The sequence below is a fragment of the Nipponia nippon genome, unplaced genomic scaffold (assembly GCF_047370975.1).
Source record: "Nipponia nippon isolate SJK-2023a ecotype South Korea unplaced genomic scaffold, ASM4737097v1 scaffold_53, whole genome shotgun sequence".
Taxonomy (NCBI): Eukaryota; Metazoa; Chordata; class Aves; order Pelecaniformes; family Threskiornithidae; genus Nipponia; species Nipponia nippon.
Window position 1 is genome coordinate 152,490 of NW_028262373.1, and position 25,179 is coordinate 177,668.

The 25,179-nt window shown below is 42.9% G+C and overlaps 3 protein-coding genes across 3 annotated transcripts; 2 read left to right on the top strand and 1 right to left on the bottom strand.

Annotated features, from left to right (window-relative positions):
• Window positions 1-1,431: 1,431 nt before the first annotated feature.
• Window positions 1,432-2,370, bottom strand: LOC104018589 (olfactory receptor 14I1). Its single transcript, XM_009471744.1, has one exon. The coding sequence runs from the start codon at window positions 2,368-2,370 to the stop codon at window positions 1,432-1,434; it is 939 nt and encodes a 312-aa protein (XP_009470019.1).
• A 10,300-nt stretch (window positions 2,371-12,670) lies between these two features.
• On the top strand, window positions 12,671-14,000 carry LOC104018590 (olfactory receptor 10A7). The gene has a single exon (XM_009471745.2). The coding sequence runs from the start codon at window positions 12,906-12,908 to the stop codon at window positions 13,998-14,000; it is 1,095 nt and encodes a 364-aa protein (XP_009470020.1). The 5' UTR covers window positions 12,671-12,905.
• A 10,207-nt stretch (window positions 14,001-24,207) lies between these two features.
• On the top strand, window positions 24,208-25,164 carry LOC104018591 (olfactory receptor 4N5). Its single transcript, XM_009471746.2, has one exon. It carries the CDS (start codon window positions 24,208-24,210, stop codon window positions 25,162-25,164), a length of 957 nt encoding a protein of 318 aa, XP_009470021.2.
• The last annotated feature ends 15 nt before the right edge of the window (window positions 25,165-25,179 follow it).

The following is a 25,179-nucleotide window of genomic DNA, read 5'->3' on the forward strand; positions in this document are numbered from 1 at the left end:
CAACCTAAAAGTTAAACCACATCTATCTAAGGGCGTTGTCCAAGTGCTTCTTGAACAGTGATAGGCTTGGGGCCACAACCACTTCCCTGGGGAGCTTGTCTCAGTGCTTGGACACCCTCTCAGTGAAGTACCTTTCCCTAATATCCAATCCAAACTACCTCTGATGCAGCTTTAAGCCATTCCCTCATGTCCTACCACCAGATACCAGAGAAAAGAGATTGGCACCACCCTCCCTGCTCCCCCTCATGAGGAAGTTGTAGACATCAATGAGGCCACCCCTCAGTCGCCTCTTCTCTAAGATGAACAAACCTGGTATCCTCAGCCACTCCTCACAAGTCCTGCCCTCTAGTTCTTTCACCATCTTTGTTGCCCTCCCTTGGCCATATTCTAAGATTTTTATATCATTCTTACATAGCGGATCCCAAAACTGCACATAGTACTTGAGGTGAGGCCGCCCCAAGGCTGAGTAGAGTCAAGTCACTCCTGCACCTGCGTGGGAAGAGAACATGACAGAAAGCCAACACTCTTCAGAAACAGCAACTGCAAGCCTAATACAGCACTTTGCAGAGTTTAAAATGTAGCTGTTTAGTCACTTGAATCACTCCTCCAAGCTCCCTGCACAGTCAAAGACGATAAATAGGTGTTTCTTCTCATGGGGTTATCTGATCTGAAAGCAAAAGTAGGATTCAGTGTTTAGAATCACACACAAAACTTTTGGGCTTTCCAACAAATTAAAATGATTTAGTTTCTCAAAATTAGGCAACAGTGCTTCCATTCTGTGAGGGTTTGTGTGTGAGGGTGGGAGGACATGGAAGGGAGTGATAATTTACTTTGAGAAGGGAAGATGTGCAATTATATGGGTAGTTTAGATGAGTTACAGAGCAGATCTTGTGAACAGTCATTTATTTAGATGTAAAGTGATGATAAAATAGATGCACACCTTGCACTTTAGTCACACTAGTACGTGATGCACCTGACGCAATAAAGAAACAAAAAACATGCCAGTGGTGACATAACCAAATGGACACCACCAAAACACCTCTCTGGGTTTCTCCTCATGTTTGCAAATAAATGTCCTGACCACTTGGGTGGTCCTTCTCTCATACACACCTAGATGTGTCCCTTTTCCACAACAGCCCAATTATAAATTATACTCCATAAGCATATATAGAGCAGAGGGAAGGTGAGATAGAGACACAGGCAGGCAGGCATATGTAAAGTGTTTGTGAGCATTACCCTGGATTTGTTCCATTACTGATGTATCCTTTTGCAAAAGCTGCTGCCATCAGCAAGTCAAAATTACATGTATAATGAAATCTTTAAACAATATTCCCCCAAAAAAGTCCTCCAGTCCCAAAGATATAAACTGTTACTGGAAAATGAAGTGCTCATTACCAAGAACACAGAGGAAGTCTAGTGAAGAAAGACTGATTATTTATTTCTGCATAATAATCTGTGCTCAGTTAATTTTCGCAGGGCAGCTTTGATGTCGTTGTTCCTCATGGTGTATATGACTGGATTTATCACTGGTGGCAACACAGAATAGAGAATAGAAGCTGTGAGATCCAGAGCTGATGGGGAGTTGGAGACAGGCTTAAGATAGGCAAAAGAACCAGTGCTAACAAACATGGAGACCACAATGAGATGAGGGATGCAGGTTGAAAAAGCTTTACGCTGTTTTTCCTTGACAGGAATTCTCAAGACCACGGTGAAAATCTGAATATAGGACATACTTATAAAAGCAAAGCAGATGACGACTAAAAGGAAACTAACTGTAAGAACCCCAACTTCACTGAAGTATGAATCAGAGCAGGAAAGCTTGAGAAGCTGTGGAACTTCACAAAAGAACTGGTCAATGATGTTGGACTTGCAGAAGGATAAATAAAAGATGTTCCCAGTGTGGAGAGCAGAGTAAGGGACGCAGCTGAGCCATGCACTGGCTGCCATGCGGATGCAAGTAGTCCCCTTCATGATTGTCTTGTAGTAAAGAGGTTTGCAGATGGCAATGTAACGGTCATATGCCATGACAGTGAGTAAAGCAAGATCAGCAGCACCGAAGACGTGGAAGAAAAAGACTTGGGCAGCACAGCCAGAATAAGAGATGGCTGTGGTATTCAACAGAAAATTGGCCATGGACTTAGGGAGGGTTACAGAGACAGTTGAAAGGTCTAAGATGGACAAATTCATCAAGAAGAAGTACATGGGGGTGTGAAGGTGATTACTAACAGCTATGACCACAATGATGAGAAGGTTTCCCACCATGGCAGCCAGATAAATCCCCAGAAATACCGTAAAGTGTAATATCTGCAGTTCTCGAGTATCAGAGAATCCCAGGAGAAGAAACTCTGTCACAGTGCTTTCGTTGGACATTTTCTTTCCAGCGTGTTGGTGAAAGCTGTGAAGGGAAAGTCAAGGATTTTGGTTGAGATTTGATGGTCTGCTCCATAGACTCTCCACCATCTGAATTTCACAGTTGCCCTAAACACATTTTGCTCACTGAAGACAAAATGCATGAATCCCATACGATGGACCAAACTATGACTCAGAAACAAATCCCCCAGTAATCATAGCTCCACATGTAAAATACGTGTATGCACATGTATATATAATATACATAGGTATGTATACATATATAAAATGTATGTCTGTAGTCTACATAAGTTTTATATATGCATATACTGTATGCTTATAGATACGTATATATGTTTATATAAACACTGTCCATGTTTCTTATCATTGTTTCAATATATATATATATATCTGTGCTCATATACATACGTACATACATACCTATTTATATATTTGCACATGAGATCCCTTAATCTCCACTATGAAAACCCAGTGTAACATATTTTTTCCCCCAGAAATACGTCCAGGAATAGAAACATGAGTCCCAGCATGTCTGCAGTGATTCAACATGGAGCTTTCAGAGTATTTCTCCTAACCCCGGTTAGAGCTGCTAATATTATCTTTTATGGTGGGTGACTCATCAGCCTTTGGCAGTGGGATTCCGGTGCTTAAATGTGGTCAGAAAGTGCCAATTGAGACGTCCTGTTATTTCCCCTCCTGAACTCCACCGGACATCTCAAAACACACTAACCACACACATTTTAAGCATCTGACCCCCACTGTAGGATGTTTTTAGCAGGAGACAATTTCCTTTGATTAGTGGAAAGAAAAAGTCAGAATGGATTCCTGTGATCTCTTGTAAACATCCTGCCTTAGGATGGACTGCAAACCCCTCATTCATTGCCCAGCCTCTCCTCTGCTAATAAAAGGAGGGCAACATGATTAGTCTGGATCTAAATGGGCAATTTTAGATGTGAAAGTTATGTTACTGAGGTCCATACTTAGACATTCTAAGTCCCCACTTCTCAGTCCATGATTCACCCGTCTCCAGAAGATGATTCATCCTGGTGCTGTGGTGCACATCCAGTCTCAGAGAGAGAAATGATTTATGGTCTCTCATTCTTTTTTCCAAAATGTCAAAATTGCCTACAAAATTCACTTTTTTATTGAATTTTTTGCAGTAGGAGTAAATACAGAGCAAAATGCTCAAACTTTACTGAATTCATATGATATTTCTTCTGTTTTACATTAACGGCATTCCTGTTATTACCTTGAACTGAAATAGCAAACCTAACATGTTGTTCCTTTTGGATGCTTTTCCAAGGTGTGAAGCCTCTGTTCCTCTCAAATGGAGCTTCTTTGTGAACGACTCAGTAATGAATCATTTGAATCACTAGAAATGCTGCTGTGCTGTCTAGGTATGAAAGATGCAGTCACCGCAGTCTCCTTATACCTTAATGTCAGGATGAACTTAAAGAAGTAGATACAAACCAATTTACCTTAGAAAAAGCTGTGTACACCTGCCTCACAGCTCCAGTGTAGGGATATGACCCATGCTCAGGATCAGAGACGCAAAGCTAATCCGTGGTGCATTCTTCAACTGCAGTCAAAATGGACAACTTGCTAATGGAATGCTTTTCATAGAATGGATATCCAGCTATAGTCTCATGTAGAAATCTAGATGTACCTGCACACATAGTGGGATGTGGATTCCTAGTACACCATCTGGCAACCAGAGTTGACTGTCTTGTCCTTGTAAGAAAGGGAAGAATTTCTTCTTGACATGTGAATTTTATCAGCTCATGGCTGAATTAAAAAGGACTTCTTGAGGGGTTTGTTTGGTTTGGTTTTGCTTTTGCTTTTGCTTTTTTTGTCTTAGATCACTGAATTTACATTTTTTTCTCTTTATTTTCAAAATTCTGTCTGATGCTGGATCATAAAGAAATATCTGTCATTCTTTGCAATGCCCTAGTGTAACTTAGACATAAAACCAGAACTGGTAAACAGCAAAGGATGCCTGGGATCCTGTCCCTTCCTGGGGAAGGCATTTGGATGTGCAAGCTCTCTGACATGTCTTAATATGCCAGATACTTTTGTTAAGCAACAGAATATCATGTTTACTCCAAGTCAGCTCTATAGCTGTCAAAGATCCCTTCACTGGCAAACATGGGAGGTCAGACATCTAGGTCCCTTGTAACTGCATACGCTGCAGACAATTCAGTGAAGGTATCCAAAGATGAGACTAAACCTTTGTTCTCTTTCCTTCCCCCGCATCCCCAGCAGTTGTCTGCTCCCTCCCTTTGACTCAATAGACTTACCACGCTTGTCTTTGCAGATTTTACTCTTTAGTTTACGCAGCACTTTTGATTCTGTAGTTGTAGCTCTTTACCACATTGACTCAATCCTTTTCCTCTGTCTGTTCACCAAAGCCACAGATCTCTGTAACTGATTGCTCTCCTGAGCTTCTTAGTACTAAGTTAAACCAACAGCTGATGATATAAACTGGCTTCCACCTGCTCTGTGTTTAGCTGGCCTGGAAATTCTGAGGTATGGCAAGGGCAAAGCACTGAGGTATGGATTTATTGCTGACTCCTCCCAAGAAAGATCTCTCAAGGATCTGATGGGAACCTGTCCCTGGAGCCCTGCACAACTCAGAACCAGAGACATCGTACCAAGAGTTTCATGCTGCTTTGGTGGTAAAGATAAAGGGGCCATTGTGACGAGCTGGTGCGACTCCACAAAGCAAAGGCATTGCAGAATTTTTTTCCTCGGGGGCTAAGTTTCTACCACATGATCTGAGTTAAGTGTAGTCCAAAGAGACAGAGGTATTTAGGAACCTGAGGATGTGGTCAGGCACCCAAGGGAGAGTCAGTCCCAGATTCAGAACACTACAGCACAGTTCAGCTCAAGATTAAAACACCTGAACTTATCCATCTAGGTGTAGGGAACAATCCAGCAGCTGTAACAAGTAGGTCTGGTACCTCTGGAGTTGCACTAGAGTCTTTCAGAAATGCACAAATGCGTGACAACAAGGACACTGACCACATGGGAGACTCATGCCATTTTCAGAGAGATGTCTGAAAGGCAAATCCATAGGCACTAAGTCCCTTTCTTTAGGTAACAGAATTGCATGGTAGTGCTCTACTGAATTCAATGGCAAATTAGTTTGCACCCCAAGCTCCCACTTACATCAAATTCAAGCATTTTGTTCTAGAAATGAGACCCAGACCTAAATACAGGAAACGTGTATCTTTCTTTGGCCCTTCCTTGGGAAGAAGGGATGACTGATGTTCTTGATTGGAATAATTGCTCCAGCGCAGTCAGTCTAATCCCAGTTTTGTTTGAAAGGAGCTTCTGGAGAGCAGCTGGTCCCATATGTGACCTAACACAGGGTCAAGTCCAAACTTGCATTAGGTTGCTCAAGGCCCACTAGTCCCTTCAGCTGCATTATTTTTTTTCTCTCCAGCTGATCTTCCTGCATTTTGAACGTGCTCTCTTGGTATAAGCTAGTTATTTCAGGTACCAGGATCAGGCAACCAACTTCACCCGAACCAGCTCAGCTCCATCTGGGTCCATCCTGTCTCTTCTACTCTCTATGTTCATCTTTCATGACACACTTCTCAAGTTGCCAGTACTGTTGGTCATGACCAGTCCTGTCCCTTCCTTATAACATCACTTCTTCTGTCTCTTCTGTTGTCATCATCTTACTTTGAATTTCACTTCCAATTATGGCCATTCATCTGGCTTTCCCCTGGACCAACCCCTCCACAGCCCCATAACCTACATGGCTCTCTTTGATGCACAAATTATTTAGATCAGGTTGAAATTATTAATTATTATTCTTACTATTACTACTACTACTATTCTATTTTATTTTACTTCAATTATTAAACTGTTCTTACCTCAACCCACGAGTTTTTTCCCTTTTACCCTTCCGATTCTCTTCCCCATCCCATGGGCTGCTCCAGTGTTGGGATAATGGGGCCAGTAGCCTGGAATTAGAAGGCAGGGAAATCAAGCAGTTGGGATCTTTTTCTAGGGAAGGGGGAATTGACAAAGCAATTGGAAAAGGGGCAAAAGCCCTCAGCCTCTGGAGGTGACTCCTGTCAGGCGTGAAGGAAAGGTATCCCTTCAAGGAAGGTGTTATATGTCACCCAGGCAAGTGGACCGCCATGGAGAGAGGTATCCAGTACCTGAGGGAATTAACTGTGCTGTAGGTGATTTATAATGAGCTGGAAAGATGAAGAGGGACCAACGGTGGATGAAATGGCTAGCCAACTCCAACAATACGAAGAAAGTCTCTTCCTCCCTACGAACCTGCATCTCAGCTGTGGAAAAACTGTCCCAGAAGGTCCAGCAACTCGAAAAAGGTATGTCCTACTCCTCACCTGTATGGACCAGGATCTCAGCCATTGGGAGTAAGCGTTGCTCTGCTCAGGAGAGAAGATATAGTGGGCATACACACAGGCCACCCTGTGGTTTTACCTGTGTGACCAGGGAGAGGACATAAGGAAGTGGGATGGAAAATCCACCTCGACTGTAGGCACACAGGTACGTGAGTTGGAAGGAAAAACAACTACAAAAGGTGGCTCTTCCAGGAAAACTGCTGTTTCAGTTTCCAGTGAGCAGTTCCCCAGACAGAGTAGAAGGGCTGATTTTGCTTCCGATCTTAATAAATGCATTTTTGATTCACATTTACAAGAAGTGAGCAATGAATGCTATGACAAGGACTAGAGGGGCCCTGCCTCCAGCCAGGTGGAGGAAAGGGGCAATTGGGTGTACTGGACTGTGTGGATTCGATGGCCTGGCACATCAGACCCACGGCAGTATAAGGCTTTAGTAGACACCAGTGCACAGCGTACCATAATGCCATCAAGCTATAAAGGGGCAGAACCCATCTGTATTTCTGGAGTGACAGAGGGATCCCAACAGCTGACTGTATCGGAGGCTGAAGTGAGCCTAACTGAGACTGAGTGGCAAAAGCACCCCATTATGCCGATGAGCGCTGCCATGCTAGAACTTCAGTACGAATTGGAGCCTAGTGGTACGCCACAACTGATATCGCCAATGCATTTTTCTCCATCCCTTTGGCAGCAGAGTGCAGGTCACAGTTTCCTTTCAGTTGGAGGGGTGTCCAGTACACCTGGAATCAGCTGCCCCAGGGGTGGAAACACAGCCTTCTGGAGGCCAGTTTTGCCATAAAACAAAGTAAGGTCAAGGGACCTGCACAGGAGATCCAGTTTTTAGGAATAAAATGGCAAGATGGATGTCATCAGATCCCAATGGATGTGATCAACAAAATAACAGCCATGTCTCCACCAACTAGCAAAAAGGAAACACAAGTTTTCTTGGGCATTGTGGGTTTTTGGAGAATGCATATTCCAAATTACAGTCTGATCGTAAGCCCTCTCTATCAAGTGACCCAGAAAAATTATTTCAAATGGGGCCCTGAGCAATGACAAGCCTCTGAACAAATTAAACAGGGGATAGTCCATGCAGTAGCCCTGGGGCCAGTCTGGGCAGGACAAGATGTAAAAAATGTGCTCTACACTGCATCCAGGGAGAATGGCCCTACCTGGAGCCTCTGGCAGAAAGCACCAGGGGAGACTCGAGGTCGGCTTCTAGGGTTTTGGAGTTGGGGATACAGAGGAGCTGAGGCTGGCTATACTCCAACTGAGAAAGAGACACTGGCAGCATATGAAGGGGTTTGAGCTGCTTTGGAAGTGGTTGGTACTGAAGGACAGCTCCTCTCAGCACCCTGACTGTTGGTGCTGGGCTGGATGCTCAAAAGGAGGATCCCCTGTACACACCATGCAACTGATGTTATGTGGAGGAAGTGGGTCGCACTGATCACACAACGGGCTCGAACAGGAAACCCCAGTCGCCCAGGAATCTTGGAAGTGATCATGGACTGGCCAGAAGGTAAAGAGTTCGGAATATCGCCAGAGGAGGAGGTGTTGTGTGCTGAGGAGGCCCTACAGCATAATAAACTACCAGAAAATAAGAAGCAATATGCCTGTTCACTGATGGGTCCTGCCGTCTTGTGGGGAAGCATCGGAGGTGCAAGGCTGCTGTATGGAGTCCTGGTCCTAATCAGGTGTGGGTTAGATATTATTTCTATGACATGTATCAATCAAATGATGTCCTAGAAGCTGTTTTTCTATCTGCTGTCTATGAGGAGATTTTAACTCAGCTGCAGATGTTTGCCTATAGGTAGTTGCATTTAATCGGATTAATGCCATCCATATAATATTCTTATCTAATTGACACAATTCCCTGCAAGGCAAAATGTCTGCATCCACCTTGATGGATAAGAAAAGAAAGATTTCTTCTCTGAAAAGGTTTAGTAGTTAGTGTTCTGGAGTCCTATCAAGTTTTCTTGGCCTTACAAGAATGAAACACTGTTCATCTGATGAAGAATCACATGCATCACTTAGTCTGATGATTTTAAATATGTGTCCTCTCCAAACACCACAATCAAAGTGACAAAACTAATTGTTAATTTGAAAGTATCACTCTTGCTTATGAAATTGATAGCCTGTTACAGAGTTTAAGTAAAATTTGGTTTTACTGAAATTTTGTGTCTGCCTAGGAAATGGGCTCAACAGTGTCTGGACTGCAGAGAAGATGCAGAATTTTTACATGAAAAGCAGGGTTCATGTCATCTAATATTAAATATCTACATTGTACATATTTCTCAAGTCTTCTTTTATAGGTAGTGAAGAGAGGTCCCTTCAGAGAGTCATTATTTTAATCCAAAAATTTTTGGTTAAGACAGACCACATAACTAATTCTCTACATGTTTTTATTTTTGTATAGTGGCTCTAAATAGATTTAGATTTCTAAATCTGAAATTAGATGTAGAGTTAAGCAGATAAGTGTTACACTCAGTTTCATATGGAGTCACAAAACAGCTAATAGTACAAATAGTTTCCACACAACCATAAGTCTTTCAGAATACAAGGTCAAAAACATTACAAAATATTTCCATGATATTTTATCATTTCTTTCTGTGTGCCCCCCCCCTTCCCTTCCCCGCAATTGTATGACAGCTCCTTTTTAAAGATGTAAAAACAGAAAAAGAGAATGGAGAATAAACATTTAAATAAAACCCCCAGCCCTCTGTCATTGTGTCCTTGCTGGATGAGCCTTATGATGCTTGCCTATTGCATTTTGAAAAAGAATAGCATATAACAAGACACAGTATATGTCAGATAAATAAAATTGATTAACATTGTTACAATCAGTTTCAGAGGAGGAGATCATAAGAATTATATCACATATTTTGTAGAGAAGATTTTTTTCTCTGTAGGTAGCATGTAGCCCACTTTTTCAACATACTTCATATTTTGGACAACCATTTTCTTAGTGTCTTCTGAAGAAAACCTACTGAAAATAACAGTACCTTGCACAAGTTCTGTTCATGATATATCACAAACTAGTTCTCTGCAGTCTTTGCAGATTACTGTTGGAGTCCATGCCTCAGTTTATAATTCTCTAGCATAGAGTCGGCACACACACTGCATAACACACCCGATATCTCTGGGGAAAAAAGGGAGGTATGTTCTGTCTATAACAGGAGTTCAGGTTTTTAGTTCATGTAGAGTCGTATTTCAATGCCTGGATATAGGCATCTTAATCTCAAACTGAATTCCAGGCAGATGTGATACTCCTGTAATTCAGACACAAATAAACAAGCAAGAGCTGGGGTTTTATTTGTTTCTGTCTGAATTGCCCCACATAATCATACCTCTGCACCGCAGCCTGCCAGAACACCAAAATCATAATATGGTGCTTCTAAGGGTAGCTGGAAGGCGAGAGCATCTGCTTCATTAGGGTTATCTGGTCAAGGACCTTTTCAATGCAAAAGGTGATAATAAGTAGAGGGAGAAGCTATGAACAAGAACATGGAGACATAAACCGGGTAGACAAGAGGTAATGGAGACAATGGCAAAGACCAAAAATTGCCAGCTACTAATTAATGGGCCATTAAGAAACTGCAGGCACAGCTTTGGAGAGGCCCCCCTGGAGTTCTAGTGCGTCAAGCTGGACCAGCCAGTGAGTAAGGGACCGTGGGTGGGATCAGAGGCCAGGATCCAGACAGGGGTTCCAGGCAAACAGAGGTGCTGTGCTGATGCTTGAGGGATCTGTGAATGTGCGTGTGCTTGTGAACCCAGAGAATGTCACGTGTGTGCCTGCACTAGTGACCTCCTGTCTCTGCCAGCCCCAGAGGAGGAGAGGACATGGCTGGCTGCGCTCATGTGTGATGCAAGTCCTGTATGTATTGTCTGTGATAGTCTGTGTGGCTGGCCACGTCAATGTCCTCTGTGTGTCTTTGTGTGTCTGTGTCCTGTGAGTCTCAGGGATATGCATCCCTGAGATCCCGAGTCCCTGGGCACTGAGCTGAGCTCCAGTGGCTGGGCAGGAGGGCCCTGGGCCAGCGCTGCTGCAGCCTGCAGCTGCTCCTGACATCCTTTAATAATGCTAAAGATGTTTGAGACTCCAAGGCGCCCTAGGATATGACTAAAGCCCAGCTTGTGGCTCTCTATTTCCTCAATGACTAGAGTAATAAAACAATTTTCGATTTTGCTCCTGTGATTGTCTTTAAAAGGCACTACATAACTGTGCTGCAGAAGCAATCTTATGATTGAACTAGCATGCAGGTGCACATGTAGGTTCTCATGTACTTGCAAGTCAAAATGCATGTGCATGATGTAGTTTCATTGTCCCTGTTCTGTCAAACTACCTGATTCTGCTACTATTTCAACTAAATTGAAACAATGTTAACAAGTTCCTTTTCTTCTTCTCTGTGAGGCTAATCTTTGGCAACTGACATTTATGATATCTGTGTGAAGAGCAGGTAAATTCCATTTATGGTGCTTCGGAGAAAACATGCCTGATGTTCCATGGAATATATCATGTACTAATGTCAGATATTATTCAAGCTGTGGCAGGAGACCATCTGCATTTAAAATACAATTTAAAATCTGCAATGTAACCTGACTGTAGGAGTCATCAGCCCAACACTGTTTCTAATGTAAGAAAACAAAGGAAATTCTTCTAGTGAAATTTGCATGATCCATTTTGGAGGCACTGGATGGCAGAACTGCTGAAGGTAGGACCTTTACTTCAAAATGTTTATTGCAAATACATAAAGCAAATCCAAGGAAGAACTAAGACCAAAACTTAAAGGTCCTCATAGCCACTAAACAAGAATCACACAAAGTGAGAGTTGTTTCTGAGAGGTGTTCTGCATTAGGGAATAAAACACTGACCTATCAGTAAAACTACGACTACTGTGAGTTTTATTAGCTAATGACCAAAGCAATAGTCTAAAACTTTCATAAGGGACCAAAGAGCAGAATTAGGTAGATTCTACTTCAGCTACATGGATCTAACAAGTTCAGAAAACTAGTGTGAATGAATTTTTAATGTCATTCTCTATTCTGTTATGCACAGGTTATATTGAGCTGTCTCTCAAAATTTGGACCTTTAACAGAACAGTGTTCTTTCATTTCTGTGTTAATGGAAACAGTCAAAACCAGAAAGATTCCTTTTAAATACATCAGACCTTTAAATGCCTGAGAACATTAGGAGTTTATTGTGCGTGTAAGTTAAAACTGTCTGTGGCTCCCAGATCCGCAGCTTTTGCTTTCATGTTCATGTTAGAAAAACCCACTGACAAAAAGGCATCTTGTGTGAGTGAAATTATACCAGAAAGAGAAATTAGATGGAATCAGTATGAGGAGGGACTGATCATGATAGGGTTGTATGCACTGCTCTTGCTTTGATGATGTGTCCTTCTCCATGTGCTGTGATCTGTTGACCAGGTCCATGTGTGTACAGCACAAAAGGTGCTTCCCCCTTCTGTCTCCAGGCATGAATGCTGCCAAAATGCGTTCTGTGCCTTGAGACTTACTAGTGTAGTCCGGTGGTTGGTTGCCCCTTTAGTAAGAGATGATGAGTCTGAAGAAGGCAGAATTAATGACCACTCTCTCCTCTGTGGCAGGCTAATTTCTACTTTCTTTCTGTGCATCAGTTTCCCATTCTGGGCAGTAAGAAAACACAAAGCTGCCATGGCTGGCACAGCGCTGCATGAATATCCCATCTACATCACACAGTGGCACTCATCGCAGTAATGAGGCAATGTAACTAATGAAGCAGATAGTACTGAGCTTCACCCTCTACATTTTCTTAGCATTTTCTATGGGTATCTTTGCCTCAAATTATTTCTTCTTCCTTTGCCTGTCTATAGACAAAGGGTATTTGGTTTTGCTTTGTTTTGTTTTGGTTTTCCTTTCTTTGGGCTGTGGGTGTTTCAGTTGTCAGCTGGGCTTCCCCTTCAGTGCAGAAAGTTCCTATGGAACCAGTTGGGACCACAGTCCTGACATTTGGGGGGAGCACAATTAACCCTACACCCATAATGGAGTTAACCTTTAAATGCCAGTTCATCATAGTTGTATGCTTGGTCACTATCCCAAACTATGAAACTTAGAGAGCACAAACGTCACTCACTTTGAGCACGCACAGCCATTGCCTTCTTGCTTTGTTCAGCTATGCCAGCTCTAGAGTTACACCCTTTGATCCAGTGGCTCTCCAGAGATTCCCAAGAGACTCCTCATCTGAATAATGGGCTGAAGCATAGTGGTCTTGGTGCAGTGACTACCCCTCTGGCAGTCTGTCCATTTGATTCCTCCCAGATGAAGCCAACAGAGGGACCAGAACAAGGTAACCACACTCTGCTGACTGAATTTGTCCTCTCCGGTTTGTCCAACCACCCAGAACTGCAGCACTTGCTGTTCTTCACATTCTGCTTAATTTACACCTTCACCGTCATTGGGAACCTTCTCATCTTCATGGCCACACTGCACCCCACCCTCTGCACGCCCATGTACTTCTTCCTCCGGGTCCTGTCCTTCCTGGATATTTCCACAGCATCGATCGTTGTTCCCAAGATGCTGGTAAACTTCCTGTCAGAGGACAGGAGCATTTCCTACATGGGCTGTGCCACACAGCTCTACTGTGTGATTTTCTTTGCAGCCACTGAATGCTACCTTTTGGCAGCCATGGCCTATGACCGTTACATGGCCATATGCAACCTCCTTAGATATGCAATCATCATGAACAGCAGAGTTTGTCTTTCCTTGGTCCTGCTGTCATGCTGCAGTGGTAATGTTGTGTCTGTGGTGCAGACAGCTTGGGTGTTCACATTGCCGTTTCGTGGGCCCAAGAAGATTAACTACTTCTTCTGTGATATTCCCCCACTTGTTATGCTCTCCTGCACTGATACGTCTTTGTATGAAAAGCAGATCATCACAGCCACAGTGCTGGTCATCTTTACACCATTTTGTCTCATCCTGGTATCCTATGCCTGCATCGTCTCCAGCATCCTGAAGATTTCCTCTGCAGAGGGCAGGCACAAGACTTTCTCTACCTGTTCCTCACACCTTACTGTTGTAACACTGTATTATGCAAGTGGGACCTTGATTTACTTACGGCCAAAATCCAGTAATTCACAATACACTAAGAAAGTCCTAGCTCTCATATACACGACCATAATTCCCACATTAAACCCCCTGATTTACAGCCTGAGAAATAAAGATGTGAAAGGAGTACTAATCAAAATTATAGGTGAGCTGAGGAAGATATAAACTTACTCTGCCTGAAAGGAATCTTTCTTCTCCTCTCTATACTTGGATTTTTTGTTTCTTTTAGGCTTGGCTTTTTTTAAACACCCTGATAACTTGGAACACTTGGAAAACGGATGTACCTCAGACTCTACTTAGAGATTTTGTTTCTTCTGTCCAGTATGAGTGTGTATGAATCTTACTACTTTAGTATTCATGATATACCACCTTGCATTGTCTCATGGAAAATGAAGGTTCAATCTTTGTTTCCAAGAAAAAAAAAGTTAATATTTCATAGAATACAGTCACTGTAGCAGAGACTACAATGTGTCTTGGACAAGTATCTTGTCACCTGGGCCATAGTGTCATTTGTATTTTGCATCTCTCTTTTACTAGTTCTTTATGCCATGAATAAATTTTTTTGGAGAAGCGTCTGAAAGCCTCATACAAGCACTCACAGATAAATGACTCTAGGACCTTGGAGTCATTTGTCTTCTGTCATTTGGGAGTGGGGAGGAAATCAGCTCTAGCTTTGTGTGAGAGAGTAGGAAACTGAATGCAGTCTCCTACATGACCAATGAATGCTCTAGGACCATAATTGCTTGTATAAAAGTGAGGCATCAGCCTGTATGTGCCAATTCACCCGCTAATGCAGAGAACGTGGGCCAGATTTCCCAAGGTTCTTCTGTCTCATGTTTTAGTACAGCATATGGGCATTTTCTTTCTCTTTCAGCAGACTCCAGAGACCAAGACTCATCATTTAGTCTTCCAAGAGTGAGTGGGAGCAAAATATGCTATTTGGTGAATTTGCTAAAACAGAAAAATGATCATAATGAGCAAGAAAAAAATGTCTCATGGGAGTCATCTCCACTGAGTTTTGCCTGTTGCCTTTTAGGGACAAATACTAGAGACAAGCATGAGTGCAGTTCTACGAGCTGCCTGCTTTTGCAGTCCAGATGGTACAACACCATCTTATAATGATGGACTCTGTCAGTCATCTCCAGTGCCAACCTTCTGCCAGGGAGTCCTGAGGACCGAGAAGCTCGTCAGAACAACCAGATGTCCAATGGCCTCTGAGTATGCATGTGTGCACATTTGTGTGTATGCATGTACATGTATGCATGGGGGAGAACTCTTTGCTCAGACCCTATTGAGCACTTCTTGCATACTTGGGCAGGTAGCAGAGGTGCCCGCAGTGTGCTGGAGGTTGGTCTTGGACTGTGTTCAATCAAAATTGGTTGCCCTTGCCCTCCTCAGCTGGTGCACTGTCATTCGCTGCAGGAGGAGCAGGCCACTTGAATCTTTGTGATCCTCCTCCTGCCCTGAGTGACATCTATGGAAGAGACCATTCCCTGCTCTCCTCATCTCTCATACTGCCCTCATTCAAGGCCTTCTGCACCTTTGCAACACTCCTGATTTTAGAAAAATACAGTAAAGACATCTGCATTTTAGCTAGCTGTCCTTTTTCTCTAGATAATGAAGAGAAACAGGCACTTCTTGAGAATAGGTCATCTGTCTTATTTTAAATTCCTCATTTAGGATCAGGGCCTAACAGAATACTCTGTCCTTTTCTTTCTGGTCATATACTCTATTAAAAAGGCCATGGAGCAGCCAATCTAAACTATTTCCATAGAATATGACAGAAACATATAAAAAAGCTTTACAGAAAAAAGCTACAGAAAATGCAGTTGTTAAAACCACAATTAGACTTTAGAAGTAGAGGGAGGTGTAGTCATGACCTTATTGAAGTAGCACTTGGGAAACAGTCAAGACTGCAAAAGGGATGAGTTCTCAACATTTTCAAACTGGGAGGGATTGAAACCTGTAGTGCCCTTAGTGTTATGGTACAGGGTACAGATGGGAGATGGGGGTACAGTGTTCTCTAGGCATCCTGCTAAAGCTGAGCTGCAGTGTAAAAAAGACAGGAAAATTAATTTTAACTGTATATTTTTACTTTTCTTAAAGGGGAACTTAAGGGATAATTTACCTTCTTCTCTGCTAGTAAGTGTAAATGCAGTTTGTTTTGTTTGTGTGTTTGTTTTCTTCAGCACTTGGCAGTAACAGACCTCAGTAAAGGACATGTTATTGTAGGTAGTCTTATTTGCTAGGAAAGATTGGTTGTCATTGGTTCTGGACTATTCAGAAGGATAAACAGCAGGTTCCAAGCCTCTGCAAGAGATGGCAAGTTGCATTAAGCATCCTCCTGGCAGGACCTAATTATATTTTACTGAATGAAAGCAGGACTCTCCACATAAGAATGGGGGGAGGATACAGATGGGCTTGTTCTGGTTTTGGTTGGTTGGTTGGTTTGGGTTTTTGTTTTTATCTTGTTCATTTTACCTTTCATGGGGGAGGGGGGAGAGTGTCTTCTGCTACTGTTGAACCATTCAGATAATGTGAGGATATGTGGAATCTGATTCCATGAAGATTTGTCAGCATTTTAGCAGAGAGGCAATGGAACTGTCAGAATGGAACATACAAGTCTCTAAGAGACCTACCAAAAACATGAACTAAACTCTGAATGTGAGTTATCCTCTGACTGTAGAAGGAGCTAAGATAACAACCTGGGAAACAGACAACATGTAGGTATCTGGAGGTGGCAGGCAGTGAGGAATTCATTTTGCCTAACTTTGGTGTTTAATTACCCACACATAGGCATAAAGTACAATTTCAGCCCCAGGAATACCCTACCTGACCACCAGCAGCCAATTCAGGAAGTTATGGGTCTCACGTATGTCCAGTGCATATCTGCCAGCTCCATGCAATGCGTCACTCTGTGGCATCTTAAGTAGCACTGATCAGCTGTGTCTGGGTACTTGAATGCCATCCCAAGAAGCTTAATGGAGTCTAGAGAGAATTTCAGCTCATTACATATATTCAGTTTGGGCAACTGAATTGTTACTGAAATTAGGACAGCTCCAGCTAGCTGGCTAAAACATCTAAAGGTGTTCCATGTAGGTGTCTGCATGTCCAGTTGTTACCCCATGATGCTGAAAGGAAGTCTCACAAATACAGTCATCAGAGTCTTCATGGTGCTGATTGATATGATATGGTACATAATGGAAACCTCCAGGCAGGGGTACCAGGTGGACAGGAGGGCTGTGCTGATGCTTAGAGGATGCACAGATGTGCGTGTGCTTGTGAACCGAGTGTCATATGTACGTCTGCACTAGTGACCTCCTGTCTTTGCCAACCCCAGCAGAGGGAACGTGGCTGTCAGCTTCTGTGTGATGTAGGGCCTGTGAGTGGCTGCTGCTGAAGGCACTGCCTTGTCTGTGGCAGTCTTTGTGACTGGCCATGTCAGCATCCTGTATGTGCCTCTCTGTGTGTGTGTCTTTGCCTATGTGTGTGTGTGCCTGTCTCTGGGATATGTGCTTAACTTTGCTACTGGTCAGACCTGCAAATGGGAAAGTGGCAGCCATGTGCCTCAGCCTGGGCAGAGACCTTGGGTCCCTAGGCACTGGGCTGGGCTCCAGTAGCTGGAGGCTGCAGCTGTTCATACCATCCCTTAACAGAGACTGTGTTGAAAGCCATGCTAAAGTCAAGTAGGTTACTTCCACAGCTCTCTTAGGTACAGCTAGGTCCCATCTTAGTCTCAGATTTAGACAACGGTTTATGTCTAATGGAAGAAATTCAAAGCATAAGGAAGACACTCCTGTTGAGTCACGAAGTTCAGAAAGGACCCCCTTGTTTTCTAAACTCCTTCCTTAGAGAGGAGTCTAGGTGCGGCTGGATCCCATCCTAGTCTCAGACTTGGTCAGCGGTTGACGTCTAAGGGATTGTATGTGCAAAATTTATATGTTTCATTAACATCAATTCAGTATGCAATCAATGTCACCAAGACAAAATCAAAGTTTCCTTACTACAAGGTTATGCGTGATATCGGTTGCTTACCAAAGATCTGTCTTTGGTAAAAGGTCTCTCTGCCTCGAGGAGCAGCCTTGAGAGGTGTCCCAGCTCAAGGGGAGATCACTGCCATGCAGCCATGCTGCCTAGCGGGGAGAGCTCAAAGAAGGCTCACTTAGGCTGTCATACTAACAGGATAAAGTGTTTGGCTTGTGGTCAAATTACATGCCATAGAAAAGTTATGCAGGAGACTCCTTCTACCCACAACTTTCTTTTTTCCTTGATAAATGAGTCTTGGAAAAGCCACCCACTATTCATGACTGGTGTTCCAAGCTCACATGCATCGATGCTCACTGTGCCACTCTGCTCCTTTGTGGGTTTTCAGAGAACAGATTAACAGGGTTTAACATTCCAGTGAACTCCACCCCTTGCCCCTGCTCTGGCTTGGATTTATCCACAGACTGCAGTCCCTTAGGGGTTTACCTGCTCCAAGTGGAGCCTTATCTGTGAGTCAGAGTCTCTTCAGGGGTCTGCCTGCTGCAGCATAGACTTATCCACAGCCACAGTTGCTTAGAGGTGCACCTGTTCCAGCATGGCCTTGTCCATGGGCCACAATGCCTTCAGAGATAACCCTGCTCCAACATGGCCTTACCCATGGCTGCAGTTCCTCCAGGGGTGTACCTGCTCTGTCGTGGGCTTATTTATGGCCATACACTTTGAAGTGCTCCAGCATGACCTCATGCGTAGCCACCAATGTACCTTCAAGGTGTACTTGCTGCAGCATAGACTTATCCACGGCCACAGATGCTTCGAGGTGTACCTTCTCCAGCGTGGACTTCTCCTTGGGCCACAATCCCTTCAGAGGCATACCTGCTGCGGCACAGACATAGCCATGATCACAGACACTTTGAGACATACCTGCTTTGGCATGGGCTTATCCACAGCCACAGATGCTTTGGGGTGTCTTGCTCCCACATGGACTCATCCACAGGTCACAGTCCCTTCAACTCGAGTTCACACTGGAGTTCCAGCCTTTCCAGTACAGCAGCACAGAAACAGCAGAGATGCCCTGGCCATCTGCCAGCCCAGGCACATAGCCATTGCTGTTATCAAAATGTTCCCAGGCACAGCGGAGTAAGACGATAAGCAGTTCAGCAGTACAGCAAGCAGCAAAAGCAAAAAGCAGCCATTAACGAGCACTAGACTCTAATATACAGTGAGGCAAGCAAGCCCCACGGCAAGCACAGAAGCCTGCTGATTAATAGCTAAACAGGAATAACAGCTACAAATGCAATCTAGCACATTCCAATCAAATCTGTTGTTATCTCGAACACTTTGAGCCCCACATTGGGCACAAAAAGGGACTGTTGTGGTTTAACCCCAGTTGGCAACTAAGCACCACACAGCCGCTTGCTCACTCCCCCCCAGTGGGATGGGGGAGAGAATCTGACAGGTAAAAGTGAGAAAACTCGTGGGTTGAGATAAAGACAGCTTAATAAGTAAAGCAAAAGCTGTGCATGCAAGCAAAGCAAAACAAGGAATTCGTTCACTACTTCCCATCGGCAGGCAGGTGTTCAGCCATCCCCAGGAAAGCAGGGCTCCATCACGCATAACGGTTACTTGGGAAGACAAACGGCATCACTCTGAACATCCCCCCCCCTCCTTCTTCTTCCCCCAGCTCATATACTGAGTACAGAAAATTAAGTGATCTGGAGAATTCTAGATGATGATTTTCCATCCTGTGCATTCCCAGTTGATAATGTCTACAGAATATGGAAAATCAGAGGCTGTGGTTTCATTTGTTTCCCAGAAGCAAAGATTACCAGTCATTTAAATGTAGAATTAACCATGAGATCATAAAAAAGTAGGTTGTAAGGTACCTCTAGACATCACCTGGTCCAGGAATAATACATGTTAAAATAAATAATTAATAAATACTAATAAATAACTATAAATAAAGTCATACACCTTAGAGCTTTTATTAAGGCCCCTGGGCACCTGAGTTAGCTCTCCAGAACCACAGCTGCTACCACAATTATCTAACCTTCACCCTTGGAACCAGAAACAACCTGCACACTCTGAAGAGACAAAGAAAGCATTACCTAGAGGATGCAAAGAGACAAAATCTTCTCCATCCTCTGGCACGCAATGTTCACCCTCTGTCATCAGGTGGTGAGTGAAGCAGCTAAGGTCACAGGCAGTCTGGTTGCAGTCTCTGGTGCTACTGCTGACAATCGGGCAGGGAAACAAATTGCTGTGAGTGGGCCTGGCGTTTAAAAGAGACGAATCTTTGGTGCATGCACAGCACTACTAAATATATGAGTGTGTGGGAAAAGAGTCATAGCCAGAAGAGCAAGACTTCAGGTCAGAATGATGGACTACCAACAGAGCTCCTGAAAGGGAGATGCATATTGAAGCTGTTAGCAGGTGTTTGGAGGATTTTAAAGCTCCGGTTGCAATAAGCTTCAGAAATACAGAGTCCTGGTGTGGAGTGAAGCTAGGAGTTGGGTAGCTGAAGAGCTGTTGGTACTTCGGAAGGACTTGGGAAGACAGGGGATAAGAGATGCAGGGATTAGGGGAGTTTAGGTCTCAGTTGTCTTGCATTCACACATAATTCAGGGAGGGCTGATAAAACCAATGTCAGTAAGAATAACCTTGAGAGAACTCAGAATCAATGAGAAAGAGAAGTGCCACAGGCAATACTGTACTCATCCCAGTACAAGGACTTGAGATGTTGACTGGTCACTTTGCCTGAGGATGAAGGACGCTTGACCTTGAACTATGGATAACAAGAAGGGTGAGAACTTAACTTCAGGGAAAAGGGACAGATACTTGTTTCTACTGAGTTTATCAGTAAAGATAAACAGAAACTGAGTGAGTGTTAGTGTTAGTGTTACTCTGATTGGACTGGTAATGAGTGATTGTTATATGTTGCTTAGACTGCCAAAACATTAATGAGACTAACAGTGAAATTTCTTGGATCAGCACGTATTCTTTGATGCCCATGACCAAATTGTGTAGGTAATGGTCAATAAAAGCCCAGAATCTCGCTTCACTTAGATCCACAGGTGGACATCAGCATTGCCTTAAAGAATGGTATGCCACTCTCTGATGAAGATGTTAGCGGATCCAGCAAGGGTTTAATCATCAACTTCCTAGCACAGATGAAATTTTTTTCTGTAGTAGTTACACAATCATTTAGGCTCAGGAATTCCCTATCAGTCAGAAATAACCAGGGGATAAATTCAGAGATTATAGGTACAATTCATTTGTCCAAAATAAAGATACAATTAAAAGTCTTAGCTAGACATGTAGAGCAGAATTCAAATAGTCAAACATAGTCTGAACCACTCTGATGGCACTGGGTGCTATCTCAGATATCTCCATCAGATCAGCTTGTGAGACACAGGACCCATCCTTCTAGACCAGACACTGGAGGCCAGGCAGGTTATTCCAGAGCATGTAAAATTGCACTCAACATCTGTGTTTACAACCTGGGTTCTATCCCTACACTTCCTAAGAGGATTTGTATCTATCTTTTTTATTCCTCTCTGTCCCTCAGGTTGCTATGTTGACTTATTCAGTTGCAGATATCTACATCAGCAGCATTGTGAATTATGCACTATGAACACCGCCATAAATAACTCATGAAAAGGTGGCTTCGCTCTAAATCATTTAAAGGATTGAAAAGAGACAAATGAAGAAGTATGAAGCTTTCCTGGTAAATTTGCTTCCAGTAATGAAGACAAAATTGCAGCAGTGAAAATAGGAAGAAGGAATAGACCTGAGTTCAGAGCAGCCAGTCTTTTTCACTGTGGAAGGGATACTGGGTAAACCACAATCTGGAGCTGAAGAGCGGAGAGGATCTGGACATAGGCAGACTGATAACATCAGGGAAGTAAGTAGAAAAACTGGGAAATATTTACCACCTGTTCAAAGTGGTGTAGCAGGAAACAGCAAAGAGGGAGTAACCTCAATTGCTTCTTTGCTGGTTAGGGCTGAACAACCCAGAGAGTTGTAGGAGAGTCGTAGATACAAAGCCGTGGAAGTCAAGTGCATCCACAGAAATCTTTATAACCAAGTAGAGGTGAAGAAAGAAAGAGTGTTGTTCCTGCATTAGCTGGATGTGTAGAATACGACACGACACAGGACAGCAGAGTGGAGTGGTAGTTTGCTGCAGGAATGTTTCTGTCATGTGATGAGATGGGAAGAGACTGGAGCTGACCAAACCACTTAGAGGGAATTTAAAGTGAGGCAAAGAGAAACTCAGATCCAGATGGATAAGGATTCACAGTCAGCTGAGAAATTAAATATTGGTCAATTTATACACACGTCCAGCATAATGAGCCCTTCAGCTGTCCATGAAAGAAAGCAAGAGATGGACAAAACAAAGAATGTAAATAAATGTTTTAATTTCAAGGGATGACATGAAATTTTGACTTTTGGCAGAAACATCAAAAAGTGACGTAAGGAGCATTTTCTTTCTCTTACTTGTTTTTATTCCTTTATTATTTGCTTTGGCTTTTTTTTTTTCTTTATTCTGAATTTTACTACTTTTTGCCACTTTCTCCTCCTCTCAGTTTTTTTTATTTTTATTTTTTTAGTTTCCACTGTCAAGACTGATTTCATTTCTCACTGGTCTCAATAAGGGAACTAAACTACAACTGTTCTAAAACTAAACAATCCTTACAGGTCTGAGCATTTTCTCCCACTAAAACATTTTTAGTTTTGAGGGAGCTGGGGTTGTTTAGTTTTGAGAAGAGGAGGCTGAGGGGAAACCTTATTGCTCTCTACAACTGCCTGAAAGGAGGTTGTAGCGAGGTGGGGGTCGGTCTCTTCTCCCTAGTAACAAGGGATAGAATGAGGGGAAATGGCCTCAAGCTGCACCAGGGGAGGTTTAGGTTGGATATTAGGAAAAACTTCTTCACTGAAAGGGCTGTCAGGCATTGGAACAGGCTGCCCAGGGAAGTGGTTGAGTCTCCATCCCTGGAGGTATTTAAAAGACGGGTAGACGTGGTGCTTGAGGACATGGGTTAGTGGTGGACTTGGCAGTGTTAGGTTAAGGGTTGGACTCGATGATCTTAAGGGTCTTTTCCAACCTTAACGATTCTATGATTCTATGGTTCTATGATTTTCAGTATGCTTTATTCTCTACCTCAACATTGCTGGTGAAGTTACTAATGCAGTAATGTAGCAGATGCTGTCATACAGACAGACGTACGTACCCTCTTTGTAGCAAGATGGGAGAAAACTGTTAAAAAAACTGGAGGCAAAAACTTTCTCCTGACCCAAAAGAAGAAAAAGAAGTGGGAGAAATGAAAGACCTTAGATAAATGAAAAGACTTTTAAAAGAAATCTGACAAATTTTTATGGTTTTCTTCATGAAGGATGTGTCAAAATCCACAGTTGCATTCAAAATATATGTAAATGAAATTATTTGGTACCTTCTATGAAAAGATGTCAGTTTGTTTTCCAGACTGCCATCACGCCTATTCATGGTGGATTAATTTCATAGAGATATTTAGATAATTGAGTTTTCCTTATGTTTCCAGTGTTCTGTTGACTTCATTGGAAAATTAGACACTGCTGCAGGATTTCTCTGGAGAAAGGTAGAAGTCTGAATGTGATCTAGACATCCTCATCTCCCTTGAAAGACAATTGGGAAGAATGAAATATTTTGGAAAATACTTGAACTGATATATGCTAGAGAAAATTTAGGATGGAATTAGTCATTCCCTGGGCTGGCTATACTGACATAATTAAGTATAAAGGTATTTTAAATTGTTTAATTGCAAACAACTTTGCAGTTGTCAGATGAGTTCACCCGAGGGATTCATAAACCTTCCTTCAGATGTGAGTGTTCTATACTTAGTTTCCTTTTATAATCAGTGGATGTGATGTAGGTTAATTGTGTAATTTTAGAGTGCACTTTGTCTAGCTTTGTTTAGCTGCCTACATTAGAATTAAATCTATCTTCCCTGGAGGGACCTGCTTTTGTCAACTGGAGAGGGAGTAGACATGACTAGCTCAGATAAAGGCATCTACACCATAAACCACAGAAATTAGCCTACCCATGGAAGAATGGGCTGATATTTTATGACCTAAATTCCATTCAAGTGCCAGTTTCCAGGGCACAGAGAAAACAAAGAACATCTGATAATATGTGGACTTTTCCAGTAAAATGCCCAAGTTCGTAGGAATCTAAATGACTGGCTTTCAAATATTTCACCATTAGGAGTTCCCTAAAACTAGGAAATGGCAAAAGGGCATGTATTTTAGGCAATGTAAATATGCCTCATATTGTTCAAACATTTCTGTAGATTTGCACTGGTGTCTGTTTTTTTCCATGATTACTCTCTGTTTTTCAGGGCTCTGCAGAGTGGAAATGGAGCATGAGAACTATACAGTAGTTACAGAGTTTATTCTGTTGGGATTGACTCAAAACCAAAAAGTCCAGATGATTCTCCTCTTCTTCTTCCTGCTCTTCTATATGATCATTCTGCCAGGCAACGTCCTTATCATTCTCACAGTTTGGTGGGATTCCCAACTGGGATCACCCATGTATTTTTTCCTGGCCAATTTGGCATTCTTGGACATCTGCTACTGTTCTGTGACCCCGCCTAAAATGTTGGCTGACTTTTTCTCACACCGTAAGACGATCTCCTACAGTGCCTGCATGGCCCAGCTTTTCTTCCTCCACTTCCTGGGAGGAGCTGAAGCTTTTCTGCTCATGGTCATGGCCTATGACCGTTATGTAGCCATTTGCAAACCTCTTCGCTACACTAAGCTTGTGAACAGGGGGGTATGCTGTGTCCTGGTTGGAGCTACATGGGGTGCGGGCTTCATCCATGGCATCATTCTATTTGCTCTCAGCATCCACCTCCCCTTATGTGGTCCCAACATCCTGGACAACTTTTTCTGTGATGTCCATCAGCTGGTGAAGTTGGCCTGTGCCAACACTTACATAGTGGAGCTTTTGATGTTCCTCAACAATGGAGTTGTTATAGTCATGTGCTTTACACTTCTCCTAATCTCCTACACTGTCCTGTTGCTGAAGCTCTGGACACAGTCCCCCAGGGCAAATAACAAAGTAGCTTCTACCTGTGTTTCCCATATCATTGTCGTTTTTGTCATGTGTGGCCCAGCTATGTATCTCTATGGTTTACCCTTCCAAGCTGTCCCAATGGAAAAAGTTGTTGCTGTTTTCCATACAGTCATCTTCCCCTTGACTAATGCCATGATCTATACCTTGCGTAACAAGGAGATCAAAGACTCGATGTGGAAGCTGATCAGCAAATACACACTTTGGTGTGGAAAATTAAAAAAAAATATTTTGAAGTAAATAAGTGAAAGTGGT

What these genes read in the sequence shown, in the direction of transcription:
- LOC104018589 (XM_009471744.1), bottom strand. Translation starts at nt 2,370, where the DNA reads ATGTCCAACGAAAGCACTGTGACAGAGTTTCTTCTCCTGGGATTCTCT.
- LOC104018590 (XM_009471745.2), top strand. Translation starts at nt 12,906, where the DNA reads ATGCCAGCTCTAGAGTTACACCCTTTGATCCAGTGGCTCTCCAGAGAT.
- LOC104018591 (XM_009471746.2), top strand. Translation starts at nt 24,208, where the DNA reads ATGGAGCATGAGAACTATACAGTAGTTACAGAGTTTATTCTGTTGGGA.